Source organism: Sciurus vulgaris (assembly GCF_902686455.1).
Source record: "Sciurus vulgaris genome assembly, chromosome: 4".
Classification (NCBI taxonomy): Eukaryota; Metazoa; Chordata; class Mammalia; order Rodentia; family Sciuridae; genus Sciurus; species Sciurus vulgaris.
Genome location: NC_136464.1, coordinates 98,439,128 through 98,466,194, shown reverse-complemented (window position 1 = coordinate 98,466,194; position 27,067 = coordinate 98,439,128). Strand labels below are relative to the sequence as shown.

At 33.9% G+C, this 27,067-nt stretch overlaps 1 protein-coding gene across 1 annotated transcript in view; it reads right to left on the bottom strand.

Annotated features, from left to right (window-relative positions):
• RNF17 (ring finger protein 17) overlaps positions 1 to 27,067 on the bottom strand; it is a gene marked incomplete at its 5' end in the record, with an annotated part of 117,782 nt that overhangs the window by 3,103 nt on the left and 87,612 nt on the right. Inside the window, 11 exons of the mRNA XM_079138814.1 lie at positions 252 to 387; positions 2,476 to 2,641; positions 4,631 to 4,747; positions 7,114 to 7,170; positions 8,297 to 8,422; positions 10,950 to 11,030; positions 11,960 to 12,079; positions 14,195 to 14,358; positions 17,238 to 17,521; positions 19,417 to 19,532; positions 21,566 to 21,656. Of these exons, the coding sequence (XP_078994940.1) occupies positions 252 to 387; positions 2,476 to 2,641; positions 4,631 to 4,747; positions 7,114 to 7,170; positions 8,297 to 8,422; positions 10,950 to 11,030; positions 11,960 to 12,079; positions 14,195 to 14,358; positions 17,238 to 17,521; positions 19,417 to 19,532; positions 21,566 to 21,656 (1,458 nt within the window). The remainder of the gene's footprint in view (positions 1 to 251; positions 388 to 2,475; positions 2,642 to 4,630; positions 4,748 to 7,113; positions 7,171 to 8,296; positions 8,423 to 10,949; positions 11,031 to 11,959; positions 12,080 to 14,194; positions 14,359 to 17,237; positions 17,522 to 19,416; positions 19,533 to 21,565; positions 21,657 to 27,067) is intronic.

Below are 27,067 nucleotides of genomic sequence, written 5' to 3'. Positions count from 1 at the left end.
AAATGAGAAGTGGTGAAAGTTGTGTGACAGTGTGCAAGTATTTAAAACCAATTAATTATATATTTTAAAAACAGGTAAAAGTGTAAATTTATGTATACCGTACCACAATAAAAATCTAGACTAAAAATAGCAAATACATAAACAGCTTTTAGAATAGTTTTTTTTCTTTTAAAAGCAGAGGTAAGATGCTCCCAATAAAAAACAAAATTAGGAATTGCTATTTCACCCCCCTTTTAAATTTTTTTTTTTACCTTTTTACTGTCAGTTTTTCAGTTGATCCATAATCAACAAACTGTACCAGTACAGATAAAGGATTAAATTCTTTAATGGATACAATCTTTGCTCTATACCATAAGCCATCAGCATATTCTGCAAGGCAAGGCATTTCTGGAAGACAGAAAAAGGGGAAAAATCATAAAATTGCCTCTGATTTTTTTCTTAATTTTTTTAGTTGTCAATCACCTTTTTATATATGTATGTATGTATGTATGTATGTATTTGTGGTGCTGAGAATCAAACCCAGTGCCTCACCACATGCTAGGCAAGTATTCCACCATTGAACTACAACCCCAGCCTTGTCTTTGATTTTTGTAGAAATGTTTTTTAATATAGAAAAGTACAAAGATGTAAATGTAACAACCATATGCTCACCACCCAGAATTAAATAGAGAACAGCTGGCTTTATGTTGGCTTCTCCTTTTCTGCTTATATTTTATAAAAATTTCCTTATTAATTCCTAAGGATTGAACAAAGGTACTTTCATATTCTTAGAGTTCCTAGTTCTATTTCCATGACTTAGGTCACCCTGCTACCAGCTCACTTCTCATTCTTCCAAACCTCTCATACTTTGGGTTATGTTTTGCAAAGAAAAAGAAAGCATTTCCTGCTTTCAATTCTGTCCTTCAATATGTTCTGTGTAAAACTACCATATTAATTAAATTTTAGAAATTCAATTATGCTGCTCTTGTTTAAAATTTTTCAATGGCATCTTAACAGACTGCAATATATAGTCCATATCACTGCAATTTATGGGCTTCTTCAATCTCCTGAGCAATTCCTCCATCATATACTCAATGAGTTACCTCAACATGATTACTTAAAATCTTAATGCCTGTACTTCATCATGTTCATGTCTGTCCCTCCATCAATAATGTTCTCCTAGGAGGAGCACAAGTCCCTGAGAGACTTAAGAAGAATCAGTTAGTGATTGAGATGCATGGGAAAGCAAATGCTTCTAAGAAAACGTCTCAACAGTTGAAATTAGAAAAGAAAAAGTGATAATGGAGAACTGGAGTTGTCAGAGAAACAGATTAGAAACACAGGAAAAAGAAAGAAAAATCATCCAAAGCATTTGTCTTCTGAAGGACAAACAAAACATTAATCTAAAACAGCATCTAATGAGAAAAACTGGCAACCGCTTTCGAAGAGTACCAGAGAGCAATTTGCAAACTATGACAGAATCAGTAATAATAGCAACTTTGAGTAACAGTATTAAAGAAAAAAAATTCAATATTATCTCCACTACCTGAAGACAAGATTTCTACAATTGTGTGAAATCATGAAAGTTGCTCCCAGAAAGCTGAAATATATAATGTTTCAAATCTCCTGAAAATGGAGAAGGCAAGAGGTACTGCAGGAAAATAGATAAAAGAGTAGAGACAACAGAATCAATGACTGGGAATATTCAGAGACTAAAGAACAAAATTCAATGAAAATCTCACTGGAGGGGCTGAGGCAGAAGGATCACAAATTTTGAGGCCAGCCTCATCAACTTAATGACACCTGTCTCAAAATTAAAAAAAAAAAAAGAAAATTCGTTAAGACATTAATTAGGCTGATATACTTTTTTCCTTTGCTAAAGTATCTTCTGATCTATATAAAACATCAAGAATAAATACATCTGTATCACATATTGACACAAATGTATAGGCATTCTTGGTATTTATGAACTGTCAAACCACAAACTAGATAGATTACCCTTAGAGCAGAACCATGCATATCTAATAAAGATTGGAAGAACAGATTGCAAAGAAAAAAAAGAATTTCACCTATCCTGATAGACCAGGACAGTCTGAGTTCCCACCTCAAAATGATTAGTGGAGGTGTTTTGTAATTAAATTACTGGCCATTAACTTCTGAATGACAACTTTCACTATTTGAGCTAGTGGTAAAACCTCATGCTTAGAAAACACTCTTTTATGCATTATGCAGTCAATTTCCCCGACACATCCTGATTTTTGGAAAGTGGAAATATCCCAGGGGAGTTGCTTAACTTCTCTTTCAGTTCACATTCCTCATCTAGAAAATGGGAGACTATCTCCAAAGTATCTTTAGAATTGAAGACTTCATGCATGTAAACAAGTATGGGAAAAATATGGTTAGCATTAGAAATAACCCAACCTCCCCTGTCCATTAATAACAAAAATCAAGTTTTGCTAAGAACCTTATTTCATTAAAAAAAAAAAAAAAGTATACCTGTTCTAAAATCTGTCAGAGGAGGGAATGTCTCTACATTCTTATTAAACCTCTGCAGTGCTTCTTCAAGTCTCTCGGATTCCGATTCCCAGCTGATTCCACTGTCATCTGTGTTACTACGATTACACTGACTACGGTTTTCTACAGAATCAAGGCAAATGAACACCTAAATGGATGGAAGGGAAGGAAAAGAACTTAAGTTTTGTAACTTCTAGTATTCATTTAAGTGCACAAATTACTTTGGCAAGTGGTCTCCAATGACAGCCCCAGTGATCTTTGCCTCCTGCTGCTTACCTCTTTGTAGCTTCCTCCCACATTCTACTACACTTATCTTGTAACCAAAACACCACCATTGAAGTGGGGTGTGACTGTTGAGTATGGATAAGACACATGTGGCTTTGTCCTGTGGTGCTTTTGTTGGGGATTGCATGCTCCAGGAAGTCTGTAACCATATCCTAAGCAGGCCACTGGAAAGGCCTCAAGGATGCAGAAATGATTTCTCCAGGTGGTGTCATGCAAGTCCTTTTAGATGTGAATTTTATAGTCCTCATCAACATCTTGATTATAGCCTCATGAGAGATCCTGAGCTAGAATTAAGCAAGCAGTTTCTAGATTCCTGACCTTCGGGTGTGTTGCTTTCAGCAGCTAAATTTGGGGCAATTCATTATGCAGCAATAAATAATACAAAAATTATGAAACTCAGCAATGGTTGTACAGTACTATGCTCTCCGATTAAAGTAGTCAGCAAGTTCTTTCCTACCTGTGAAACAATGGTTGACTATGTAAAAGGCTAATGCTACTTGTCATGTCTTCCTCTCCTCCTCATTAGCCAAGGACATGTGAGTTTTTTATTTTTATTTTTTGTGGTACTGAGGATTGAAACCAGGGCCTTGCACATGATAGGCAAGAAATAGCATTAGAAATAACCCAACTTGCCAGGCAAGTGCCAAGTCAGCCTCAGCAAAAGTGAGGCACTAAGTAATTAAGTGACACTGTCTGTAAATAAAATGCAAAATAGGGCTGGGGTTATGGCTCAGTGATTGTATGCCCCTGAGTTCAATTCCTGGTACCAAAAGAAAGAAAAATAAATAACCCAACTTCTCCAACCTGTTATAACAAAAATCAAGTTTTGTTAAGAATCTACTTCTTTTAGAACATAAGTATACCTGTTCTAAAATCTGTTAGAGGAGGGAATGTCTGTACTTTTTTTGAGGGGCGGGGGATACTGAGAATTGAACTCTGCAGGGGCGCTTAACCACTGACTCACATTCCCAGCCCTTTTTTGTACTTTACTTACAGAAAGGATCTCACTGAGTTGCTGAGGCTGGCTTTGAATTTGTGATCCTCCTGCCTTAGCCTCCCAAGCTGCTGGGATTAGAGGCATGCGCCACCATACCTGGTTGGAATGTCTCTACATTCTTACTAAACCTCTGCCTTGCTTCTTCAGGCTCTTCTTCAAGGTAGTAGCTTCACCACTTACAACCCAGTCCTTTATTTTTTTTGAGACTGGGTCCCATTCAAAATTGTAATCTTCCTGCCTTAGCCTACCAAGTAGCTGGGATTACAGGTGTATACCCACTGTGCCAGGCTTTATAACTGAATTTTCTCTATTGCATTATTCAGTCAGTCAACATTTACCTAGTGGCTATTATATATCAGTTATTACTCTAGGTTCTGGGGAATATATCTATGAACAACATGGATGAAAAGTTCTGTCTTCATGGAATTACTGCCCAGTGTAAAAGGTAGACAAACATCATAAATAGAAAAGGTGATTTTTCTGTATCATTTATTATCATCTAACAACCTACTAACGCAGCAATCAGGGATTTTGACATAGGAAAAACCACTGCTAGTGAGTTGTTTATGATTTTATAGGAGGAAACAGTTCCAACCTAAAAATCTAAAAAATCAATATAAACACACAGTGAATACAGGCACAAGACACTGAACCTAGCAAGTACTTAAAAACACCTGCCTCATGAAAAAAAATAATAATGTCTGAGGAGGATATTACATGGGGAGGCCAATTAGAGATCACCAATCTTCCAATATTTACAGTCAGGAAGCTGGAGAAGTGAAGAAGCAATTCTAATATTTAAGATCAAGATGCTGCTATGTTTTTAACCACCACCTAATCATCCAGATGACATACTTCATTAGGTGAGACAACGTGTTTCACTTGAACAGCATACAATTCTTCTGGTGGAGGTAGAGACGAAGACAAATATGGTGGTAAAATAGGAGTCTCTGTCTCAGACAAAAGTAATTCCTGAAACACCACAAAAATTTCAAATTTCAGAATGACAATTACAAAAATTGACTACATTATAAAAATTCATTCTGGTATCAATTTTCAATTAGTAGAAAGCAAGTATTCCTTGATACTGAATACCACAAAATGATTTTGTAGTAGTAGAAACAAAATGTGATCTTTAGCATTTTTTGTCCTCCATCAACAGTAATTGCCACTAATGAATGGCACTGAGGTATCTGAGATGCAGAATAGGGGCAATTTCCTTTTGCCTTTACATGCTACTGTAGTATTTCACTTATTTTTAGAATTGTTACTTTCTAAGAAAAACTAAAATAATATATGAAATGCTAAAAGATTAGTTAAAATCATCAAAAAAGGTGAGTATCTATCTATCTTATCCATATTATCTATTCTGCCGTGCTGGGGATTGAACTCAGGGCCTTGTGCATGTTAGCCAAGTGCTCTACCGTTGAGCTACATACCTAGTCTCATCTTTTAAAAACATACTTTTATTCCTTGTCCATTAATAGATAAAGGAATAAAAAATGAATATAGAAAATGTGGTGTATATATGTACACACACACACACACAAACACAATGGAGGTTTTTTTAAAAAAAGAAAAATCTGGGTTTTTTTTTCATGTGGTGCTGAGGATTGAACCCAGGGCCTCATGCGTGCTAGGTGACCACACTACCACTGAGCCACAATCCCAGTCCCACAATGGAGTTTTACTAAGTCATAAAAAAAGAATGAAATCATGTCATTTGCAAGAAAATGGATGGAACTTGAGACCATTAAGTTAAATAAGCCAAACTCAAAGTCACAAGTGGAGGTAAGAGAGGAAAAATGAAAAGGTGGTGGGGGATCAGGGAGAGAGTTGAGGAAAAGGAAAGGGGAAATACTGGGGAATGATATTGGCCTATTATATTGTTGCATTGTATGCATGCATGAATGCATAATAACAAATCACACCATTATGTACAACTATAATGCACCCATAAAAATATTACAAAAAATAAAATTACTTTTTATTCTTAAAGAATATGATAAGTAACATAAGCAAGTAAAACCATAACCTATATATTTATTTGTAGGTTAGTTCATTACTATTGAACATTTTCAAATTCTGGAAAAACCCAAAAGCAAATATTAAATCTAGGAAAGTTCAGCAAAAAGAAACTATCCATAGCTGAACTTTACTGATTTGTTACAAAATACTTACTTTCCTATGAGCATGTTATTTTTATATCAAATAAACAAAATTCTACTAATAAAGCTTAATTTGTTAAAACTCTTCATACACCAAAAAACACAATTGACAAAAGAAAAAAAACATAAATTTGACTTAACCAAAATTAAAAGCTTAAGTGCTTAAAGGACATTATCAAGAAAGTGAAATGATAGCCCACAGAATGGAGAAAATATTTGCAAATCTTGTACCTAAAAAGAAACTTGTATACAGAATATATAAAGAACTCTTATAACTCAACAATAAAAAGATAATAAGATAATCCAACTAAAAATGGGCAATAGATTTGAACAGATGTTTCTCCAAAGAAAAAATACATATGGCCAATAAAACCATAAAAAGATGCTTGACATTATCATCAGTGAAATGTATATCAAAATCAGGATGGTTAAAAAAAAAGATTACAAAAATGTTGGTGATGACATACAGAAAAATGGAATCCCTTTCACATTCCTGGCATGAATGCAAAATGGTGCAGCTACTTTGGGAAAGAGTTTTATGGTTCCTTAAAATATCAAACAGGTACCATAAGACTCAGTAATTCTCCTAGATATATACCCAAAAGAAAGGAGAGTACATATCCTCATAAAATCTTGTAGATGAATGTTCACAGCAGTATTATTTACAATCACCAAAATGTGGAAACAAATCACATGTCTGTCCATAGATGAATGGATAAATACAATACATCCATACAATATAATTTTTTTTGTCAATAGAATGAAATACGACTATATACAACAATACGCGGGAACCTTGAAAACACACTAAACAAGACAGAGACAAAGGACCACATATTGTATGACTCCATTTACATGAAATGTCTAGAACAGGCAAATCCAAAGACAGATGAAGTGGTTACCACAAAACTGGGGAATAATAGGGAATGACTACTGTTTGTACAGGGTTTCTCTTTGGAATGTTTTGGTATTAGTGGTGATGGTTGTATAACTCAGTGAATAATCCTAAGAACCACTGAATTGTATATTTTAAAAAGATGAATATACAGTATGTAAATAATATATCAATAAAGCAGTTACAAATAAAGTTCTTACTTCCTCATCCTGTTATCAGATCCTTTATACTGATGAAGCATGCAAAGTTTCCAAAGTATTGGGACTGTAACTTACCTCAAATTTTATTTCCCATCTTTCTTCTTCATACTTTTTATTGTAATCTGTTGGTTTCTAAAATAATATCATTAATGAGTTAAACCACCTATCTATATAACATTATTTTAAAGCACTTTTTTATTTCATTCCCACAGAACTGAGTCATTATGTTATGCTAAATATGTATCAATGATAATTAGTTTATTACAAGAGAGTGGGACCTATTACTTTTCCTTTTAAAATATGCATAGTGAAGAGTACAACTGGAAAAGGGGCTAATTTTTATAAACTGAGCATAATAAATGGAGAAACTTATATACATACATGTGTATGTCTTTGCTTTAAAAAAGTGTATGAGGATTACAGGTACAAACTGACATTGCAGTTTATGTCTGAGAGAAGAAAGTAAATTTTGTTTGGTTGTATACTATCACTAAAATGAATATTTAAATACCTAACAAGTAAACTGTTTCTCTAGAAATAAAAACATCTTGTGATACAAAATGTTATTATTATGTATACGCTAGTCCTCTCAAGAATTTTAAGCAGCTTGAAATGTGGAACTAGATCTAAAATATTGAAAATGGAGGCAGTAGGCAACATAATAGGCTATTTATTAAGTTATGCTCAAAATGTGGCTCTTAGTTTTCCATAAGAAGGTATACAAGAGAAACTTCATAAAGGTTGAATATCCTCATACTTGGAACCAAAACAATTCAGATCTTATAGTTTTTTTTTGATTTTAGATTATTTACACAGACTTTACCTAATCTAAAAACTCAAAATGCTCCAAAATCTGAAAACTTTTTGAGTACGGCATTCAAAAAGGTTTTGAATTTTGGAGCACTTCAGATTTTGTATTAGGGATGCTCAACCTATCAAGTCAAATGAAAAAAACCATTTTGTCTGAGTTCTATCATTGAATTCTACAATGGTTTTATAATGTGCTTTCCTTATTCAAGCAACACTGGTAACATGACATCTCATTAATTTTGAAGGTACAGAAACATTAATGAAACCTTAATATAAATAAAGAGTTTCAGGACAAGCACGATGCAGTGTACTGCTTTCTTAACAAAGAATTTACAAATTCTCATTCTTAGGTTGAATATGTAGAATCATATTTAAGTCTTGAAGAATAAAATAACAATTTAATTGGCATTTTTCTATCATGTAGATTTTTATAGAAAAAGTCACTTACTTCTTTAAATATCTCCTCACAATGTTCAAAAGTACAGTATTTATGGTGTGTCATAAAATAGGAAAGTGACATTCCATCAAAATAGAGATGAACAGATAACTTTCCCCATGGAGTTTCAGGCAATTCCTATTTAAGTTCAAAAAAGGAAGATTATTACTTTATTTTTTTTTTTTTTTATTGTAAACAAATGGGATACATGTTGTTTCTCTGTTTGTACATGGCGTAAAGGCATACCATTTGTGTAATCATAAATTTACATAGAGCAATGTTGTTTGATTCATTCTGTTATTTTTTCCCTTCCCCCCACCCCTCCCAAGATTATTACTTTAAAAAATAAGGTCTATTTGATGTGTTATGGTCAGCAAATATGATATCAGGTTTCTGACAATAACAGTATGAGCAGACAGCTTGACTCATTTCATACAATTTTCTTCCTGGTATTTGACTTTGATTTCTGCAAAATATATTTACATGCCCATATAGTATAGTGTTTTCTAGTTATTTATTAGAAGCTATATATAATTTGCTATTTATGACATCTTCAGACAATAATAATAATTTATACTTAATAGAAGAGAGAAAAGGTGTATTCAGAGGTGAAGAAATAAAGTTCAGTTAACAAATATTAAAATGGCAGGAATCAGAAGAAATTTAGTCTAGCTGGGCATGGTGGAGCATGCCTGTAATCCCAGCAACTCTGGAGGTGGAGGCAGGAGGATCGCCAAGTTCAACGCCAGCCTTGGCAACCTAGTGAGACCCTGTCTCAAAATAAAAAATAGAAAAGTGCTGGGATGTAGCTCAGTGGCAGAGCACCTGTGGCTTCAATCCCCAGTAAACACACACACACACTTCAGAAGAAGAAATTAATAGTCTAAAAGCAGGGTTCATTACAATGACTAAACTCTGAATAAAGGCTGGGGATGTAGCTCAGTGGCATAGCTTTTGCCTTAGGCATAAGGTCTTGGGTTCAATCCCCAGCAGCCTCCCCCCACATCCCCCACCAAACACAAAAAAGAAAGAAAAAAAGAAAAAGCAACTTTGCATAAAGCCCATTCACAATTACCAGGTACTGATTGTGTCTATAACTGGTAAACTTAAATTTCCACTGGTCCCACTCTTGTCCAAATTCATCTTCTCACTGAGTTACAATAATTGTTTTCCAGCTGATCTCCCTGCTTTGATCTTTTCCTAAGACCCTGTTTCCTATCATCATAGCAGCCAGAAGGAAATACTAGATATATTTCCCCCTCAGATCCTATGGTGTGTATGTGGGCCACATAGGCCCTCAATGCAACAGCTCTGCTACTCCTCTCACAGGCTACTGCTTTTACCTTAGAGTCCTTGGCACCTTCTCCAAGCATCTGGATGGTTTGTCCTCTTACCAATTTAAGGTCTTGACTCAAATGCCACCTGATCACTGTGTTTAATGTGGAACCTCCTCCCCAGTAGCACTAATTCCTATCAGCATTTTCTATTTTTTCTTCCAAGCGCTTATCATAATTCAATAGACTTTATAGTTTATTTTTTCATTTTCTGCTTCCCACCACTAAAATGGAAGCTCCACAAAGGCAGGCATTTCTGACTGTTCTATCCTTACAGCAATTACAGGTGTAGGACTGTATCTCTTAGTGTATATGGCCAAGGAGCACATGTGGGCATGTAAATACACAGCCTGAAAAACCCCACAGCCTTTGCTGCTACACTACAAATGTTTCTTTTGACTATGTTAAGCTAAGCAGCAAAGAAAACTACCCTGACCAACTGAAAAATTTCAATTTGTACCTTACTTCAGTGACCTGTCATAGAGTCTATGAGCAACTAAGAGAAGGACTCTTAGTATCAATATTAGCCATTTTATCATTTAAGTAGGTCTGTGGCACTTTTTAGGTCTTCATCACTTCAATACAAAAATACTTTCCTCTAAGAATTACAGGTTAACCTTCTTATTATCTCACGACTCAGAAATCTCCACCGGGGCCCAGCCGTCTCTTGAATCCTAATCACCACTTCTCCTCCTCCTCATAAAAGCCTCCACTGTTTTGGTCAGTTGTATTATTTCTTAAAAATATATCACTGTGCCTTTTTGCACTCCATTTCACTGTCAGGAGAACTCTACCATTTTTTCTTTAAGGAATACCTTAGTTATCACCACCTCTGAATTTCTATTGCACTTGGTCTTTTTACCCTTCATTTGACTCTCTGCACACTGCTCCATGGTGTGAGATTTTTAAGTTTATGTCTTGTTTCACTAACTAGAGAAGGTCTTTGAGGATAGGGATTGTCAATGACAGCCCTCTTAGAATTACCTAATAGCACTGATATACAGCAGTATCCTGAAAACTGTTGCATATGTTTATAAACATCTTCAACAATGAGATATTGCTTCTTGTATCCAAGTAAGTTGTAAATAAAGAATCTTTCAAATTTCTGACTTTGTTATGAAAATTTCAAGTACTTGCTCAAAATTGAGCTTATTTAAAATAAGCCTAGGAACCAAAATGGTAACTTTTCTAATATAAAAGGATGATTTATATCCATATTTGAACACATAATAGGATGGCTTATCATAAAAAATATTGCTCAAATTATGCTCATTATAGTATTCTATGGTAGATAATTTAAACCAACTATATATGCTTTAAAGACAAATTACCATAATGTGAACGTCCACCTCTCTCTTTGAAAGCAGCTCCTGAAGAAGCTCTATTGCATCTGGCTGCCAGACATTCCCAACCTATGTGGGATTAATATACTCAGATTCTTTTACAGTTTTTACAAAGTGAGAGAAAGCAGGGAGCATATTCAGATACAAAGAAGTAGTCATCAACAGGTAATACTAGATAGCAATACAAAATACATAAGCCATTTTCAGAAAATATCACTAGTATATGATAAAATGATCTTTAAAAACAATAATTTGAGATTCTCCCTATAGTACTCATCAAAAACATTTTATGATTTAAAAACAAATTTACATTAAAAATAAAATATCACAATTTAAAACATTTTAAAAAGACCAATATGCCAATGCAGTGCTTACAGAGGGCTACAATACATATTCATTAGAGAGCAGAGTCTTGTCATATTTTCATGTATTAAGAGAGTCATGAGGCAAAGCAGTTAAGACTTCCTGCCAAATGCCATGTAATGAGCCATCTACACTGGACTCCTCTGTCCCCAGCAGATGTTCTTGATGGCTATGCTATAGTGGACATCTTGAATGCAGTATCATGAAAGACCCTGAGTTCAAACAACCCAACTAAACCACTCCTAATTCTGGAGCCACAGAAACTGATGTATAAGATATTGTTTTAGATCATTAAGTTTTAACTTTTGTTATGCAGCAAGAGATCATAAGTATACTGTTTTTCAATCTGACTTCCATCTTCAAATTTGTTGTAAGTTCAGCCAATAAATAACTACATTTTTACAATTTTACACCTTCCCATCTATTGACATACTATGCTGCTTCATTTACTCAGATGTTATATTCTTAAGTATAATTTTATAATTTTCTATATAGAGAGCCTTTAGCTGTTCTATTAAACTTATTTGTAGTTATTTTACTAATTTTGTAGCAACTGAAAATACATTCTAATTTCTAAAAAATATTAATAAAAATAAAATTTAAAATTAATCATTCCACAATTACTATATACTTACTGGTATAGTATGATAGAGTTGACAAGGAATACAAAACTGTGGTGTATCAGGATATAGTAAAATAGGGTAAAGATGACACTGTGGAATCTTCTCAGAGAATCCATGATCTAAATATTGTACCTGAAACAGGTCAAATACAATTTACAGTTAAAATTTATTACTAAAAGCTAGGGGAAAGAAGGGATTTCCTAATGTTAACAACAATGGCAACAAAAAAATGACTAAATTTACATAACTAAATTGGGATTTGGAAAATTTCCAGGAAAAAAGGAACATTATATTCCCTCATTCCATAGCATATCAAATCTCATTGTAAAAGTTTTCTCACATGAAACCTATAAATCAAAACTTTTTAAAAAACTGGCCTTAATAGGCCTTCCTTAAGAGCAACCCTTTTTAAAAATGTTTTAGTTTTGATAATTCAGTTTTTCTATACTATATTAAAAATAAGTAGTGCCAATAAGTTAGTTCTTCTGCCTTGACCTAACAAAATGAACATACCATTTTACTCCCCACCGTTCCAGCCTCTAGTAATCACTATTCTACATTCAGACTGACTTTTAAAAAAGCTTCCACATAGGAAACAGAACATGTAGTATTGTCTTTCCATGACTGACTTAATGAAATATTTACTTAATGTTAATCACAGCATAAACTTTGCAAGGTACCAAGTTAAATAATGGGAATTCATTGTGTGTACTTGAAATGTAAAATGACAACAGTGAGAAAAAAGTAATGATTGAAACTATCAAAATTTTTTTTTTTTGGTGCTGGGGATTGAACCCAGGACCTTGTGATTGTGAGGCAAGCATTCTACCAACTGAGCTAGACCCCCAGCCCTCTCAAAATACTTTTGAGTAAATTAAAATAAATTGACATATTGTGACAGTATGAGAAGTTAAAAAATAGTTCACCATCTAATTTATTTGGATTTCATATATGGAAAGCTCATGAAGTGTGATAACTTGATAAAAACTGAATTTCAGTTCACTTTTGTAATAAATAAGAAATGGTAGAGGTTATCTGAACAACTCAAATGCATGTAAAAAGTGACCCATGTGCATATAAACACATGAAACTCTAAGTATTCAGTTGTTTAAGTACTCACCCAAAATTTGAAGCCATTTTATTTCCATCAAAATCATTACAAATCTGTAGTCTGGCATAAAAAGTATAAGACTTAGAAATTTAGAAATCAGTCTATATTAGGATATGGACTCCAACATTACTACCCACTAACAGGGTAACCTTGGCAGGTCAATGAATTAAGCTTCAATTTTCTTATTAAAATAGGAATAATTTAGTCCAGGAGAGTTGTAAACAAATTATAAAATATGAAAATACAGATGTGAAAAAGCTAAAAAACCTGAAATGCTATATAATTATTAAATATCATGTAATAAAATAAACATCTGTCCAAGTAGAAAAGACTTATTTTTTCTCCCCCTCACTTCGATTAAAACTAAACATTGCAAGTGTGAAATACCTTCATCAATTTCAATGCTTTACTTATATTCCTTCTTTTCCCTCCTTTTTAAAATTTTTTCTTTTTTGTGGTTCTGAGAATTGAACCCAAAGGTGTTCTACCACTGAGCTACAGTCCTTTTTAAATTTTATTTTTGAGACAAAGTCTTCCTAAGTTGCCAAAGCTGGCCTCAAACTTGTGATCCTCCTGTCTCAGTCTCCTGAGCTGCCGGGATTATAGCTATGCACCTCACTGAAGGTATTTTTATCTATATTTTTATACATCTAGTTTTTATACATCTAGTTTTTATTGCATGTAGATGTTTTTGAAGATTCTGAATAAAATCTGAGTGCCACCTCACTATTATGGAAAGGTAAATCAGTGCTTACCCTGAAGGGACTAGTTGGGCCATAAACAAATTTGCAAGGAGATACTGAACATATTGGAAAGCAAGTTTTACTTAATACTGTGTATGTGCACACACCCATAAATTACAACTAAGTGGTCCATCCATTAAGGTACCAGCAGTCAAATCCCTACCTGCAACTATTCTTCCGTTACTCAGGTTATTAAATATATTTGAAAATAAAAAAATCTTTAATACAAATAAGTTGTAATGCATCTAATGATTGTACTTAACAAATAAAAGTGTAATGTAGCTAATGGCTGAATTCAACAAAACATGTTTTAATCAAATTTTCATGTGATCAAAGGACCACTTAATGCTACAGCATTTACCCAGAATAGTTACAAAAGAATATCAAACTCACCCTGATAGTACCACCTACAACTTCCATTACTTTGCCTCGATACCACATTGTATCAGATCCTCTCACTGCACAAGGTTCTCCCTTTTTCCAGAAATAAGGTTCCAAAAGACCAAGGTATTTTAAATTACTTTGAATTTCATTCATCATTTTTACCAGCTCAAATTCTGAATAAATTATTAAAAATAGAAAAAGCATTTAGGAAAAATTTCCTACCACTGTTCAATAAGAAGTTATCAACAATTTTTAGTAACTTCATAACTTAGATAATATAAGGAATTAAAAATCAGGTTTATAATAGAACTTTCATAAAAATCTAATTTGGTCAGTATCTTCTGTATGTTTTTAAAATATACTAAGACCATATAAATAATTATTTTTTATAATATTTTGAGAGTACAAACATCATAATGAGCTCTAAACATGTCAGGTAGACTAATGTAAAAGAATTACCAACTGAAGATGGTAGTTTGACAGCACACCTAATAAAACATAACACAACTTATGTATTACTTGATGCTTAGATACAGTGTAATAGTGAAAATAAAAGTTAAAATTCTAATTTTGTCTTTCCTACAAAGTGGCCCACTATTTCCACAGAGACTATATATCCCTATAAGTGGTACCACAGAAGGCAAGGGCTGGAATCAGGTTCAATCCCAGTTCTACACATTTAATTGTGTGATCTTGGATAGTTCCTTACCTCTCCCTACACCTCAGTTTATTCTCTGTAAACTGAGTGTGATGGCACCTACCTGCATTATCAGCGCTGCAGAAGGACCAGATATAGAGCATCTAGTAACAGTCTACAGTTTTAGCAATGACTAACGTGTCAAGTAAAGCTTCTGGATTAAGTACTATTACTCCAGGTCTCAAACACTATTTATTTATTCTAGAATAGCCAGTTGCTCAGATTTATTCTATTTTCCAGGTTAAAATAGTATTTACGAGATCAACAAGTGAGAGGAAAATGTCAATAAATTCATAGCTACTGCACCCTATTGGCAGGTGGGCCCACTAGTGGAGTTAATGATGCCTAAGACTATTGAGTGCTGGAATATTCTAGAGGCGCAGGTTGTAGTTAGGAAGCATTTGCTTGTACACCTAAGATGATTTCAGAAAGAACCTCAATTTTCAGTTACTTTTTGTGATTTCTTATTTCAAATAAACACAAATTTTACTATTATCTTTTCACAGAATCTCCAAACTTGTATAAATGTCAGGTCTTTTAAACGTGGAACCATCTTACCCTTAGGTAAATACCAATATAGGGAAAATGAAGGAGATGTAGTAGGGGAGGGCTAGTCACTTTGTGCTGATTCTGATCTAAGAGATACCTTCAGAAGCTGTCTGGCCTTGCTCTTCTTCCATGCTGGGACAGTACTTGGGATGTTCAGAAATTTATGCTGTGTTTCTAAGTCTTAAATTCTGCCAATCACATGTACCACTTCTGCCCTGTGGTTTATTGTTATGGTTTAGCTATGAGTATCCCCCAAAAGCTCATTTGTGAGAAAATGCAAGAAAGTTCAGGGTGAACTAGTAAGATTATGAGAGATGTAACCTAATCAGTAGGTCAATCCACTGATGTGGATTAACTGTGTGGTAACTATAGGTAGGTAGGGTTGGCTGGAGGAAGTAGGTCACTAGGGGCATTCCTTGGTGTTTATATTTTGTCCCTGGTGAATAAAACTCTTCTCTGCTCTCCGACTGCCATGTCCTAGGCTACTTTCTTCTTCTGCACCCTTCCACTATGATGTTCTGCTTCATACCTCAGGCCTATACTATGGAGGCTGGCTGGCTGGCTATGGATTGAATCTCTGAAACTCTGAGCCAAAATAAACTTTTCCTCCTCTTACGCTGTTCATCTCAGGTCTTTTGGTCACAGAAATGCAAAGTTGACTAAATCATTTATAGATGCACAAAAATTTTGGCACCATGGAAAGAGGGAAAATCCCAGTGACAGCCCTGACATACCGTGATTCATAAATCCACCAGCTTTCTTTCAAATATTTAATCACATCCTAACTCCTTTATTCTTATTAAATTTCATTATTCCTATTTTTATAACCAGCTGAACTCCTTTGCGTCCATATGCCTATATTTGTGAGTTTTTTTTTTGGTACCGGGGAGTAAAGCCAGGGGCACTTGACCACTGAGCCACATCTCCAGTCCTTTTTTATATTTAATTTGGAGACAGGGTCTTGCTGAATTGTTTTGGGCTTTGATAAGTTGCTGAGGCTGGCTATGAACTCCTGATCCTTCTGCCTCAGCCTCCCAAGCTGTTAGGGTGACAGGCACACTCCACCATGCCCAGATGAGGTCAGCCTTAGCAACTTAGTGAGACCCTGTCTCAAAATAAAAAAAAAAAAGGGGTGGTGATGTGAAAGTGGTAGTGGTAAAGTGACCTGGGGGTTCAATCCCTGATACAAAAAAAAAAAAAAAAAAAAATAAGGCTATCTACTTATCATCATTGTTAATATGATCAGCAAAAGATCCTAACACTAAGCTGGGGAGGAATTCTATCTTCATATAAGAGTTTCATGTTAGATTTCCCAGGGAAGGGGCCTTGTGCTTTAATTCCTTTTTCTTGAACTTTGTGTAGTTATCAGAGAGGAAGTGCAAGGTTTTACATCTTGAACACTTTTGCTGGCATATCTTACCTTCTTGAGTTCTGATTTCACTGTTTTACAACTTAGTATATTTTTAAATTTTCATACCAACTCGGTAAATGTTAATTAAAAAGAATATATACAGGCACTTTTTGTTTGGAAAGGTTGTGCAATCTGCCTTAATGAAAATTCCAAATTACTTTCTTCTTATACTGAGAATAGCCCTAATTATAACATATTATACTGCTATTTTAAAATAATAATTTAAAAACTCAAATTTTATGTTAAATCATTAATCCTCCTAACAACCCAATAAAAAGAGGTTCAAAGAGGTTAATTACTTGACCATGTATTCTGGTTGTGACTATCTCACTAGAGAACTTGAGTTTCTGGGTCCACTGTTACTGATGAATCCTTTATAACATAAAAGATCTTACCTGATAATTTAGGTATTACAAATATAGTTCCATCATCACCAATGCAGCTGACTACTGCCTCAAATACTTTCGTATTAGGAATAACTGGTGGTTTATAGCATCCTATTGCTCTTGGTTCTGAAATCTGCTCCTTAAATTCAGATACCTTGTGTTCATTGATTATATTAGTAGCTTTTTTCTCAAAGTTAATTTTAATATGCTTAGTGGTAACTATTAAATCTTCTTGTCCCAGGGGAATTTGCAGAGACTTCTCAGATGAATGGTTGTTATTTGATTTGTTGATTCTGTAACATCCAAAAAAAGAACAAATCTAAACAGGAGCAAATATAAAAAGCTGGGGAAAACAATATAAAAATAAACTTTCAAATATATCTGACATTTAAAAATATTTGCTCTGTTCTAGGGTATAATTTATTACATGGAAATGAACATTATTTAAGTTACAGTGAAAATTATTTTAAGTTATAAATAAGACTGATGGGAAAAAAGCAGCATAATTTCACTAAAATGTTTTAAAAGTACTATCTGATATTTACACAAAATTCTCTCATAAAATCTCCTAAGAAGTATATCCCAAGTATTATACAATGGAACTAGATGGTATTAGAAAATAAAATGCCTTAAACTTGATTCTAATTTAGTCAACAGAACCCACACACATGAAAGTTATCATTCATAAAATAATATAAAGATAATAATGAATCTCTTAAAACAATAAGGTATGACTTAGATATTAGGTCTTGGTGGCAATGTGCTGTATTAGATTTTGTTTACTTCATGTTAGTCTCTTACATTTAAAGGAAAAGCATACGACTATACAAAAAATTAAAATCATGGAAGGCATTATTAAGATTGGTTGTGATTTAGCAGAATTACAGCCAAAATTTTGTTCCTTCTAGTTTCCAGTACTTTTAATAATATTGGTAAGGCTACTACTTAATGTCCTTTACTAATTTCTCCCTCTCACTGCCTTAAGATAGCTAGTAGTTTTAGTGCTGTCAAAGCAGTTAAAAAAAAAAAAGTCAAACAACAACAACAACAAAACCAAACCTCAAATCTCAAAATTGATGGCAGACAATGCTGGTAGAATTAACTTGCCTGGCAGTTTTCATTTCAATTCATTTCTTCTGGCAAGGAGTTCCTTAAACCTAAAGTATATGAACTCCCAAGACAGGCACAGGTAGGATTAAAGATGTGGAGCCTGCATGCTGAGGCTCAGGCAACTTATGTTGTTATCTACTGCACCTGGCCAGCTATTGCAGGTCCCATTTTATTTCTGATTTTCTTTTTTTTAACCAGGCAACCACATAGTAGAAGATATGGTCATATATGGCACAAAAGTGACTACTGGAAATGTGTCTGCAATTGCAACCTATCTCCACATCTAGGAAGACAGATAAAGGAGTAAGCTAGGGTTGTAGTAATATCCTTTCCTCTGCCACTCAAAGTTGCTTAAACCTCAAACTTAAGACCTGAAAGGATCTTTAAATGTAAATGTTGTTCAATTACTTTTTTGCTATTTGTTTCTGTTTCACATAAATATATATTGTACATACTAACCAGAACTTCTAACACAAAGCTCAAACATTTCTGTCTAACCAAAGCATGCCAAAGGGCTCAGATACGGTACCCACTATATTGTTCCCTTTTCCTTTGGTTTGGAATATAAATGCTAAAGAAAAGGAGAAAGTATAGAAAAAGAGCATAATAAGAGAAAGCCAGAGCATAAGAAGGAGAATTATGAATGTAAGCTAATGGGCCTGAATAGAGAAATGAATGATTCTGAAGAAATTTGTTTCTGAGTTGTCTTCTCAGAGGTTAGTTTATAAATTATCTTCAAGAGTAAATAAGGGGCTGGGGTTGTAGCTCAGTGGTAGAGCACTTGCCTAGTATGTGTGAGGCACTGGGTTCAATTCTCGGCACTGCATATAAACAAATAAAATAAAGGTCCATCAACAATTTTAAAAAGTAAACAAACAAAAACAGTAAATAAAATGTAATTTAGATTTCTATTTTTTTGAACTAGGGATGAACTAGCATGCTTAGGTTAGTGCTCTACTACTGAGTTATACCCACAGTCCTGCAATTCAGATTTGAAAGTACACATATATAAAAACTGACCCAGGCAAATAAGAAGTATTTATCACAAACTGATATAAAAATTTGAAAAAGTCTATACCTTCTTTCTCTCAAAGCTAAGCCTTTTTTAATCAGATATTTAGAAACATCAACACGCTCTCCTTTTTCATCTCTGCAGAAAATTTTCACAGGTAATGGCCATGTTGTGTTGCTTTCCTGTAGTGGTTTAAGAGCACAGTAAATAAAAGACACAAAAGCAAAATCTTTTTATAAATAGTGTACTTTTCACAGGTATTTCTTCTACATTTCTCTAAGCAAGCAAAAGCAATTTTCCAACTGAGTAAAGATACGTTGCTATCTAAATATATCACAGAGAAAACAGCATGGGAGAGACTCCATGGGGACAGGTATTTGTTTTGTGAAATATTTGAGGAATGTAAATTTCACTGCCAAGCTGAAATTTAACCAAAGAAACAAAGGAAACAAAATGAAAAAAAAAAAATTTTTTTTTTCAACCCAAATGAGGGGGAAAAGACACCAGCATTTAACATGTTTCTCTATTCCCCTGAACACTTTGTCAATTATAGAATCAAAATATACTCTCCCAGATGTGCCTCTTTCCCTCAAAAAGCAAAATAATTACAAACCATAAATTGTGCTTCATATGAAAAAAGTTACAAAGCGGAGAAATTATACAAAGAGAAAGTTAATATGGAAAAATGAGTTATATATGAAAATTCTGATCATTAATGCAGCAAAACATTTAAATCAGAAAGATTGCAAAAAATATTTTTAAATATTCAGAAAAAATAAGTGCTTCATCTAAAGTCCATACTCAAAAACATATAGATTTATCTTTGCCACTCATACTTCAGATAGAGCACTAATTTCCAGAATCTATAAAGAACTCAAAAAACTCTACACCAAGAATACAAATAATCCAATCAACAAATGGGCTAAGGAAATGAACAGACACTTCACAGAAGATGATGTACAAGCAATCAACAGATATATGAAAAAATGTTCAACATCTCCAGTAATAAGAGAAATGCAAATCAAAACCATCCTAAGATTTCATCTCACCCCAATTAGAATGGCGATTATCAAGAATACGAGCAACAACAGGTGTTGGCGAGGATGTGGGGAGAAAGGTACACTCATACATTGCTGTGGGGGCTGCAAATTAGTGCAGCCACTCTGGAAAGCAGTATGGAGATTCCTCAGAAAGCTTGGAATGGAACCACCATTTGACCCAGCTATCCCACTGCTTGGCCTATACCCAAAGGACTTAAAATCAGCATACTACAGAGATACAGACACATCAATGTTCATAGCTGCTCAATTCACTATAGCCAGATTGTGGAACCAACCTAGATGCCCTTCAGTTGATGAATGGATAAAGAAACTGTGGCATATATATACAATGGAATATTACTCCGCCATGAAGAATGATAAAATTATGGCATTTGCAGGCAAATGGATGAAACTGGAGGATGTCATGCTAAGTGAGATAAGCCAATCTCAAAAAACTAAAGGAGGAATGATATCGCTGATAAGTGGATGAGGACATATAAGGGGGTGTAGGAGGGGTTAGTGTTAGGGTTAGGTTTAGGGTTAGGGATAAGGAGGGTGGTAAGAATGGAGGAAGGAAGGACTGTATAGAGGGAAAAGAGGGGTGGGAGGGAAGAGGAAAAAAAATAACAGAATGAATCAAACAACATTGCCCTATGTAAATTTATGATTTTTAATTAAAATAAATTTTAAAAAAACATATAGATTTTATAACATAGTGAATTTTGACTTATCTAGAAGCCTAATTTTCCACTTTAATAAATGAATATTAAAAGACTTCATAAATATGGGACTGGGGTTATAGCTCAATGGTAGAGGGCTTGCTGAACACGTGTGAGTCACTGGGTTTGATACTCAGCACCATTTAAAAAGAAATGAATAAAATGAAGGTCTATCAACATCTAAAAAATTTAAAAAAGTACTTCACAAATATGCTAGCAGAAACATTATATTTTTAACATGCAAATTATCAACTTAATATTACATTAGAAATATCTTGAATCATTAATACAATCATTTGTGGTTATCACTATCAAACAGGCATTGTACACCTTGAAATAAGACCAACAAAGTTCACTGCAAAATCCAGAAAGCATTTTCCTCAAGAAAATTGATGGAAAACATTAATGAAATAATTAATCAATATATCCATCATAACTGTTAACCCCACTACCCACCTGTAAAGTTATGGTTGCTATGGCGCCAGTGAGGTATAATGAAAGACAGTCACAAGCTGTTGCTGTCCACTTGTCACTCCCACCAGTTGGTCTAAAACAAAAATTAATGATAACTTGTAACAACTAGTACACAATATTGAAATATACAAGAAATATACCTAAGCACATGCATAGTTTGAACCAACTGAATATGTAGTAAGAAATAAATTTGAGCATGGATTCATATTATCTTCACAATTCTTTTCCCTACTTTCATAGCCTTTTCTTTATCCTCTACTTATGGTCCATGTTAACTGAAGATCCCTAAAAAGTGGATAACATTTTAAATATTCTTCATCATTATATATTCATGTATGTGGAACTAGATGAAACATCAGGGATGGTGTATTCTTCCATCATTGAATTCCCTGATATCTAGCACAATGCCTGGCCTGCAGAAAGTGCTCCAGAAATATTTAATAAAACAAAATCAAAAAATTCCTTTGCAATGATGATTCTGCAGTCCACTTTGAGAAGTATTCTGGAATTCAAATCTAATTTGAATTACTATACATAAATATGAGCCTCAATAGTTTATAAAATTCTACTTTTAACTGCTATTTTTAATTGCTGACTTACTGATTCAACAAAATTACTCAAATTGTTTGACATAGTCATGTAATTTTGAATGACTAGAAATATAATTTGGGGCAAAGACTAAATGGCAAAGTAATGCATACTAAAATGCTCAATAAAATTTTAGCAAATAAATGAAAAGCAGAGTATATAACATCATCATTCATTTTAGTTTGCAGAATTAAAACTGAGCGACTTTAGATGTTTATAACCATCATCATATCTACCCTCAAGAATAAAGAACTAGTACCACTGAAAAGATTATGGGTAAATCATGCAGGATACTAAACATAGGTTCTAAATCCAAAATCTCACTGAGTTGAACCATCAACTAAGTAAATGACATGGTCAATCTTATCATGGCAAATGGGTTATAAAAGTGAACTAATCTAATCAACTGGACATGTGTCTTTATCAAATTAGAGCTAGTAAGTATGCCACACTTATTTATTAAGACCAAATGGTTTTATGAGCTAAGAAGCTTAAACTATTAGTGACTCCCAGAATTACTTATGGTTTAATATTTACCAGTTGTCCTGCCAGGCACAGTGGTGCATGTCTGTAATCCTGGTGACTTGGTAGGCTGAGGCAGGAGGAACACAAGTTTGAGGCCAGCCTCATTAACTTAGCAAGATCCTGTCTCAAAATAAAAAGGGCTGGGGATGTAGCTCAGTGGTAAAAGCATCCCTAGGTTCAGTCAATCCCCAGTACTGAAAAAAAGGACTGTTGCCCCTTGGTATTCATGAGGGACTGATTTTAGGACTCCTGAGGAACCCCAAACCCTAGTATGCACAAGCCCCTTTTGTTGAATAGTATAATAAATATAGGTGAGTGTGTGTGTGTGTGTGTATAAATATTGTATTATCCAACTAAAATATCAATTCAATTTATATTTATATTATTTATATATTTATTTATTTATTTTTGGTACCAGGAATTGAACTCAGGAGCGCTCAACCACTGAATCACATCCCCAGACCTATTTTTGTATTTTATTTAGATACAGGATCTCTCTGATTTGCTTAGTGTCTCTCTGTTGCTGAGGCTGGTTTTGAATTCCAGATCCTCCTATCTCAGCCTGCTGAGCCGATGGGATTACAGGCATGTGCCACCACCCCTGGCTGTTTATGTAAGTATGCCCCCATATTTATTTCAAATCATCTCAAGATGACTTAAAATACCAAGTACAATTTAAATGCTAAGCAGCTGTTATACTGTATTGTTTAGAGAATGAAAAGAAAAAAAGTTTGTACTTGTTCTGTATAGATGCTATTTTTTTCTAACATTTCATTCTGAAGTTGGTTGAGTTTGTAGATGTGGAACCTGCAGATATGGAGGGCCAACTCTATTATGATGTATACAAAAACCAGTGTTATCATTAAGATCTTCCTATTATTATTTAAAAAGTTTTTTAGCTGTTAGATGGACACAATACATTTATTTATTTTTATGTGGTGCTGAGGATCGAACCCAGTGCATCACACATGCTAGGCAAGTGCTCTACCACTGAGCCACAACCCCAGCCCTGTTATTTACTATTGATATGTATAAATATTAGCTTTTGAACATCTGAGAGTGTTTACTATAACATTTTTAAAAATTAGGAATGTGGAGTTTCATTTGAAGAAGATGAAAAAGTTCAGGAGATGGATGGTAGTGAAGGTTACACAGCAATGTGAATTTTAAGATCAGAAAACTGTACACTTACAACTGGTAAAAAGGGTAATTTTACATGATTCCATTTTATTAAAATTAAAAAAAACTATCAAAAAATATTACTTAGAATAGCAGCAAAATATAGTGGGGTCAGAGTTCCAGTTCTAAATTCAGATCCTGTTTATAATTGTAGCTCAACAATTGAATTGATATTTTAGTTGGAAAATATTAAACCTCTTGAAGATTAAATTTCCTTATCTCTAAATAATACCTTATCTAGCTTGAGGTGTGTTGTGAGCATTAAGTGAAATGGTGCCTGTAAGGCAATAAACATAGGGTCCAGAAGTGCTTAGGGTTAACAATTATTAAAATTCTCAATGATAACATTCTATCCCAGTCCATAAGATACTATTAAAAGGTATGTCAGCAATCTCAAAAAACTAAAGGACGAATGATCTCGCTGATAAGCGGATGAGGACAGACATATAATGGGGGGTAAGAGGGGTTAGCGTTAGGGTTAGGGTTAGGTTTAGGGTTAGGGATAAGGAGGGTGGTAAGAATGGAGGAAGGACTGTATAGAGGGAAAAGAGGGGTGGGAGGGGTGGGGGAAGGGAAAAAATAACAGAATGAATCAAACAACATTGCCCTATGTAAATTTATGATTTTTAATAAAGAAAATAAAAGGTATGTCAGGAACTCACTATAAGATTAGGTACAATTATGAAATTGCTAGAATTCTGGTCAAAAACAATATTCTAATTGAACTTAATTTAAGGGAGAAGTGAAAACTAGTACAGAATTTATATACTGTGTAGTCCTGAGATTTCCATTCTAGGATACTGAAAGGACTTGTAGATATAATTGTACAGCCACTATCAGTAACTGCAGACAATAGAAGTACCTATAAGATTGCAGAAATGCTCTGTGCAAACAGGTGGACTATAAAAATTACTACTGATAAACTTAAAGAATATTAAACATGATGGTCCATAATCAGAACAAAAAGGGTCACTAACTACAAGGTGTCTTATTCTAACCTCGATTTTAAAATCAGGTTTCTAAAAATATCAAACCAATTCAAATTTATATAAAACTTTGGGCAAGGAATTTAATTTCTTTTGATGTCAGTTGCTTTAATTATAATATAGGGATAATAGTTTCCATGTCAGTATTATGATAATTAAATTACCTAGTAAGTGTAAAGCACATCATAAGAATAGACAATGTTGATGTATAGTATAATACGTCTAAGTTTTTCAATAAGGTCCTTGTGGGTAAGATAATAGGCAAGAGAAATCAGTATAGTTCATTCATTAAAAAAAAAAAAACTCAGCTGGGTTCAGTGGTACATGCCTATGATCCCAGTGACTTGAGAGGACTGAAGTTCAAAGTCAACCTTAGCAATTCAGTGAGACCCTAAGCAACGTAGTGAAACATTTCAAAATAAAAAAATAGAAAAAATTTTAAATATCACAGAGTTCACTGAAGTTTTTATAGTAATGCTGAAAGGGTCTTTAGGATCTTTTAGCTTTTTTTGTGAACAAATTTTTATTATTCCTATTTATATCCATGTCTGAAAAACCTACACATATGTATGTATGTGTTTACATATATATGTATAAATGTATCTTTTAGCCAACCAGTAAGCAAATGGATTCAAATTAGGAACTAAATGTAAGACAATCCAAAATTATAAGCTGTCCTAAGTGATTTGGATAATTCTGATTAGCACATTAAGACAACAGGAATTGATGTTAGTAGGCTTTGTTAATGATGGAGCTGCTTCCAATATGTAAAACAATATCCAGTATTCTACAGTGAATAGGAGCTAAGATTTATTTAACAAAGGTTAATGACTATTTTGAACTTCAGAGGGAAGGTGAATTGTTTTTGGCAGCACTGTTTCTTCAGTGATTAGGGTATTGTGATCTTTGTCAAAAGTCAGAAATTCAAGTTCTAATGTGACATCTACCGGTTTTTAAAAAAACGTGAATGTTTCAAAATTTAAAAACCATGCTATCAGCAAATATATGGTTGGATTTAGCCTACATATAGTGGACTACAACCTATGACATGGAAGAATGCTTTCAAATTTACATATACAAATTTTTATATTTTATCAACTAGTGTAGAATAATAGCATCAGTATTTGAGTTTCAAAACCAATTAGCTGAAACATGACAGGAAAAACTGTAAACTCTATATTTAGGTTAGAAGAGTCAATGATCTTGTGTACATAAAATAGGTTCATATGAAAAAGAGCAAATGCAACAAAAATGCCTAGGAAGGACACTGGGTCTGTGCTGTTCCTCTAGTTCAGAGGCTGGAGTTTTGGCTGCAAATGCTGATCTGTTTCAGCTGGCAACACCTTCTTCTCTGGGGTACATGAGGCAAGATAATTCTAGTATAGACTACAAGTGGATAGAGACTGATATACTTGAACTCTTTTATAGAATTATCCTTTAGTGAACTGAAAATTCAATGGCATTAACAGCTAAGAACACTAGATTTGACTATTACTCTAATAGTCAGAAGCTTAATGGGAGTTCAATGAAAACTGCCTGAAGAGATCTAATCCAGCCCCTCACCCTACAAAGTTACATAAGCTACATTTTCCAAAGTGTAAATCAACATTTTCACATTTACAGCTTTAGCAAGATCTCTTCAGAATATACTTAAAATATTTCTTCAAACTTAAATCAGAAAACATTTAGAAAAGGCAAGCGGAAAGATCTAGAAATCACATTATTTTAGTAATTTCTGAGAAAACTATAGATAGCTTGAAACAAAAAGCCTTGGTGAAACATGATTTCTACCTTTCAGTATCTTAGGAGCATAGGAATTAAGAGGTTTGCTCTTCAGGAAAAAGTAGGATGTATGGAATATAGGGGGAAGTCAATTTTAATTTAATGTAGGAAATATTAGTGATTAAAGAAGAAGCTCCCATGAAAAATATGTTCTAGCTTCATGGCTCTAGAATTCTTTGTTTTTTTCTCAAAATGACAGGGAAAAAAAATATGGTTTCAAAGGGTGAGATGTTGTTCCTTTGTTCCCTGCTTCAATTTGGATCTTTTCTCTTCTTTGCCTGCTGTTTTGCTCAAATTGAACTGTATGCCCAGCAGTTTCTCCTCATGGAAAGGAATGTCAGTTTACTCTGAAGAGGCTATATGGCTAAAAAGGAAACTATGACACATTATAGATTTCCTGATTTTAATTATGAATTCCATCCTG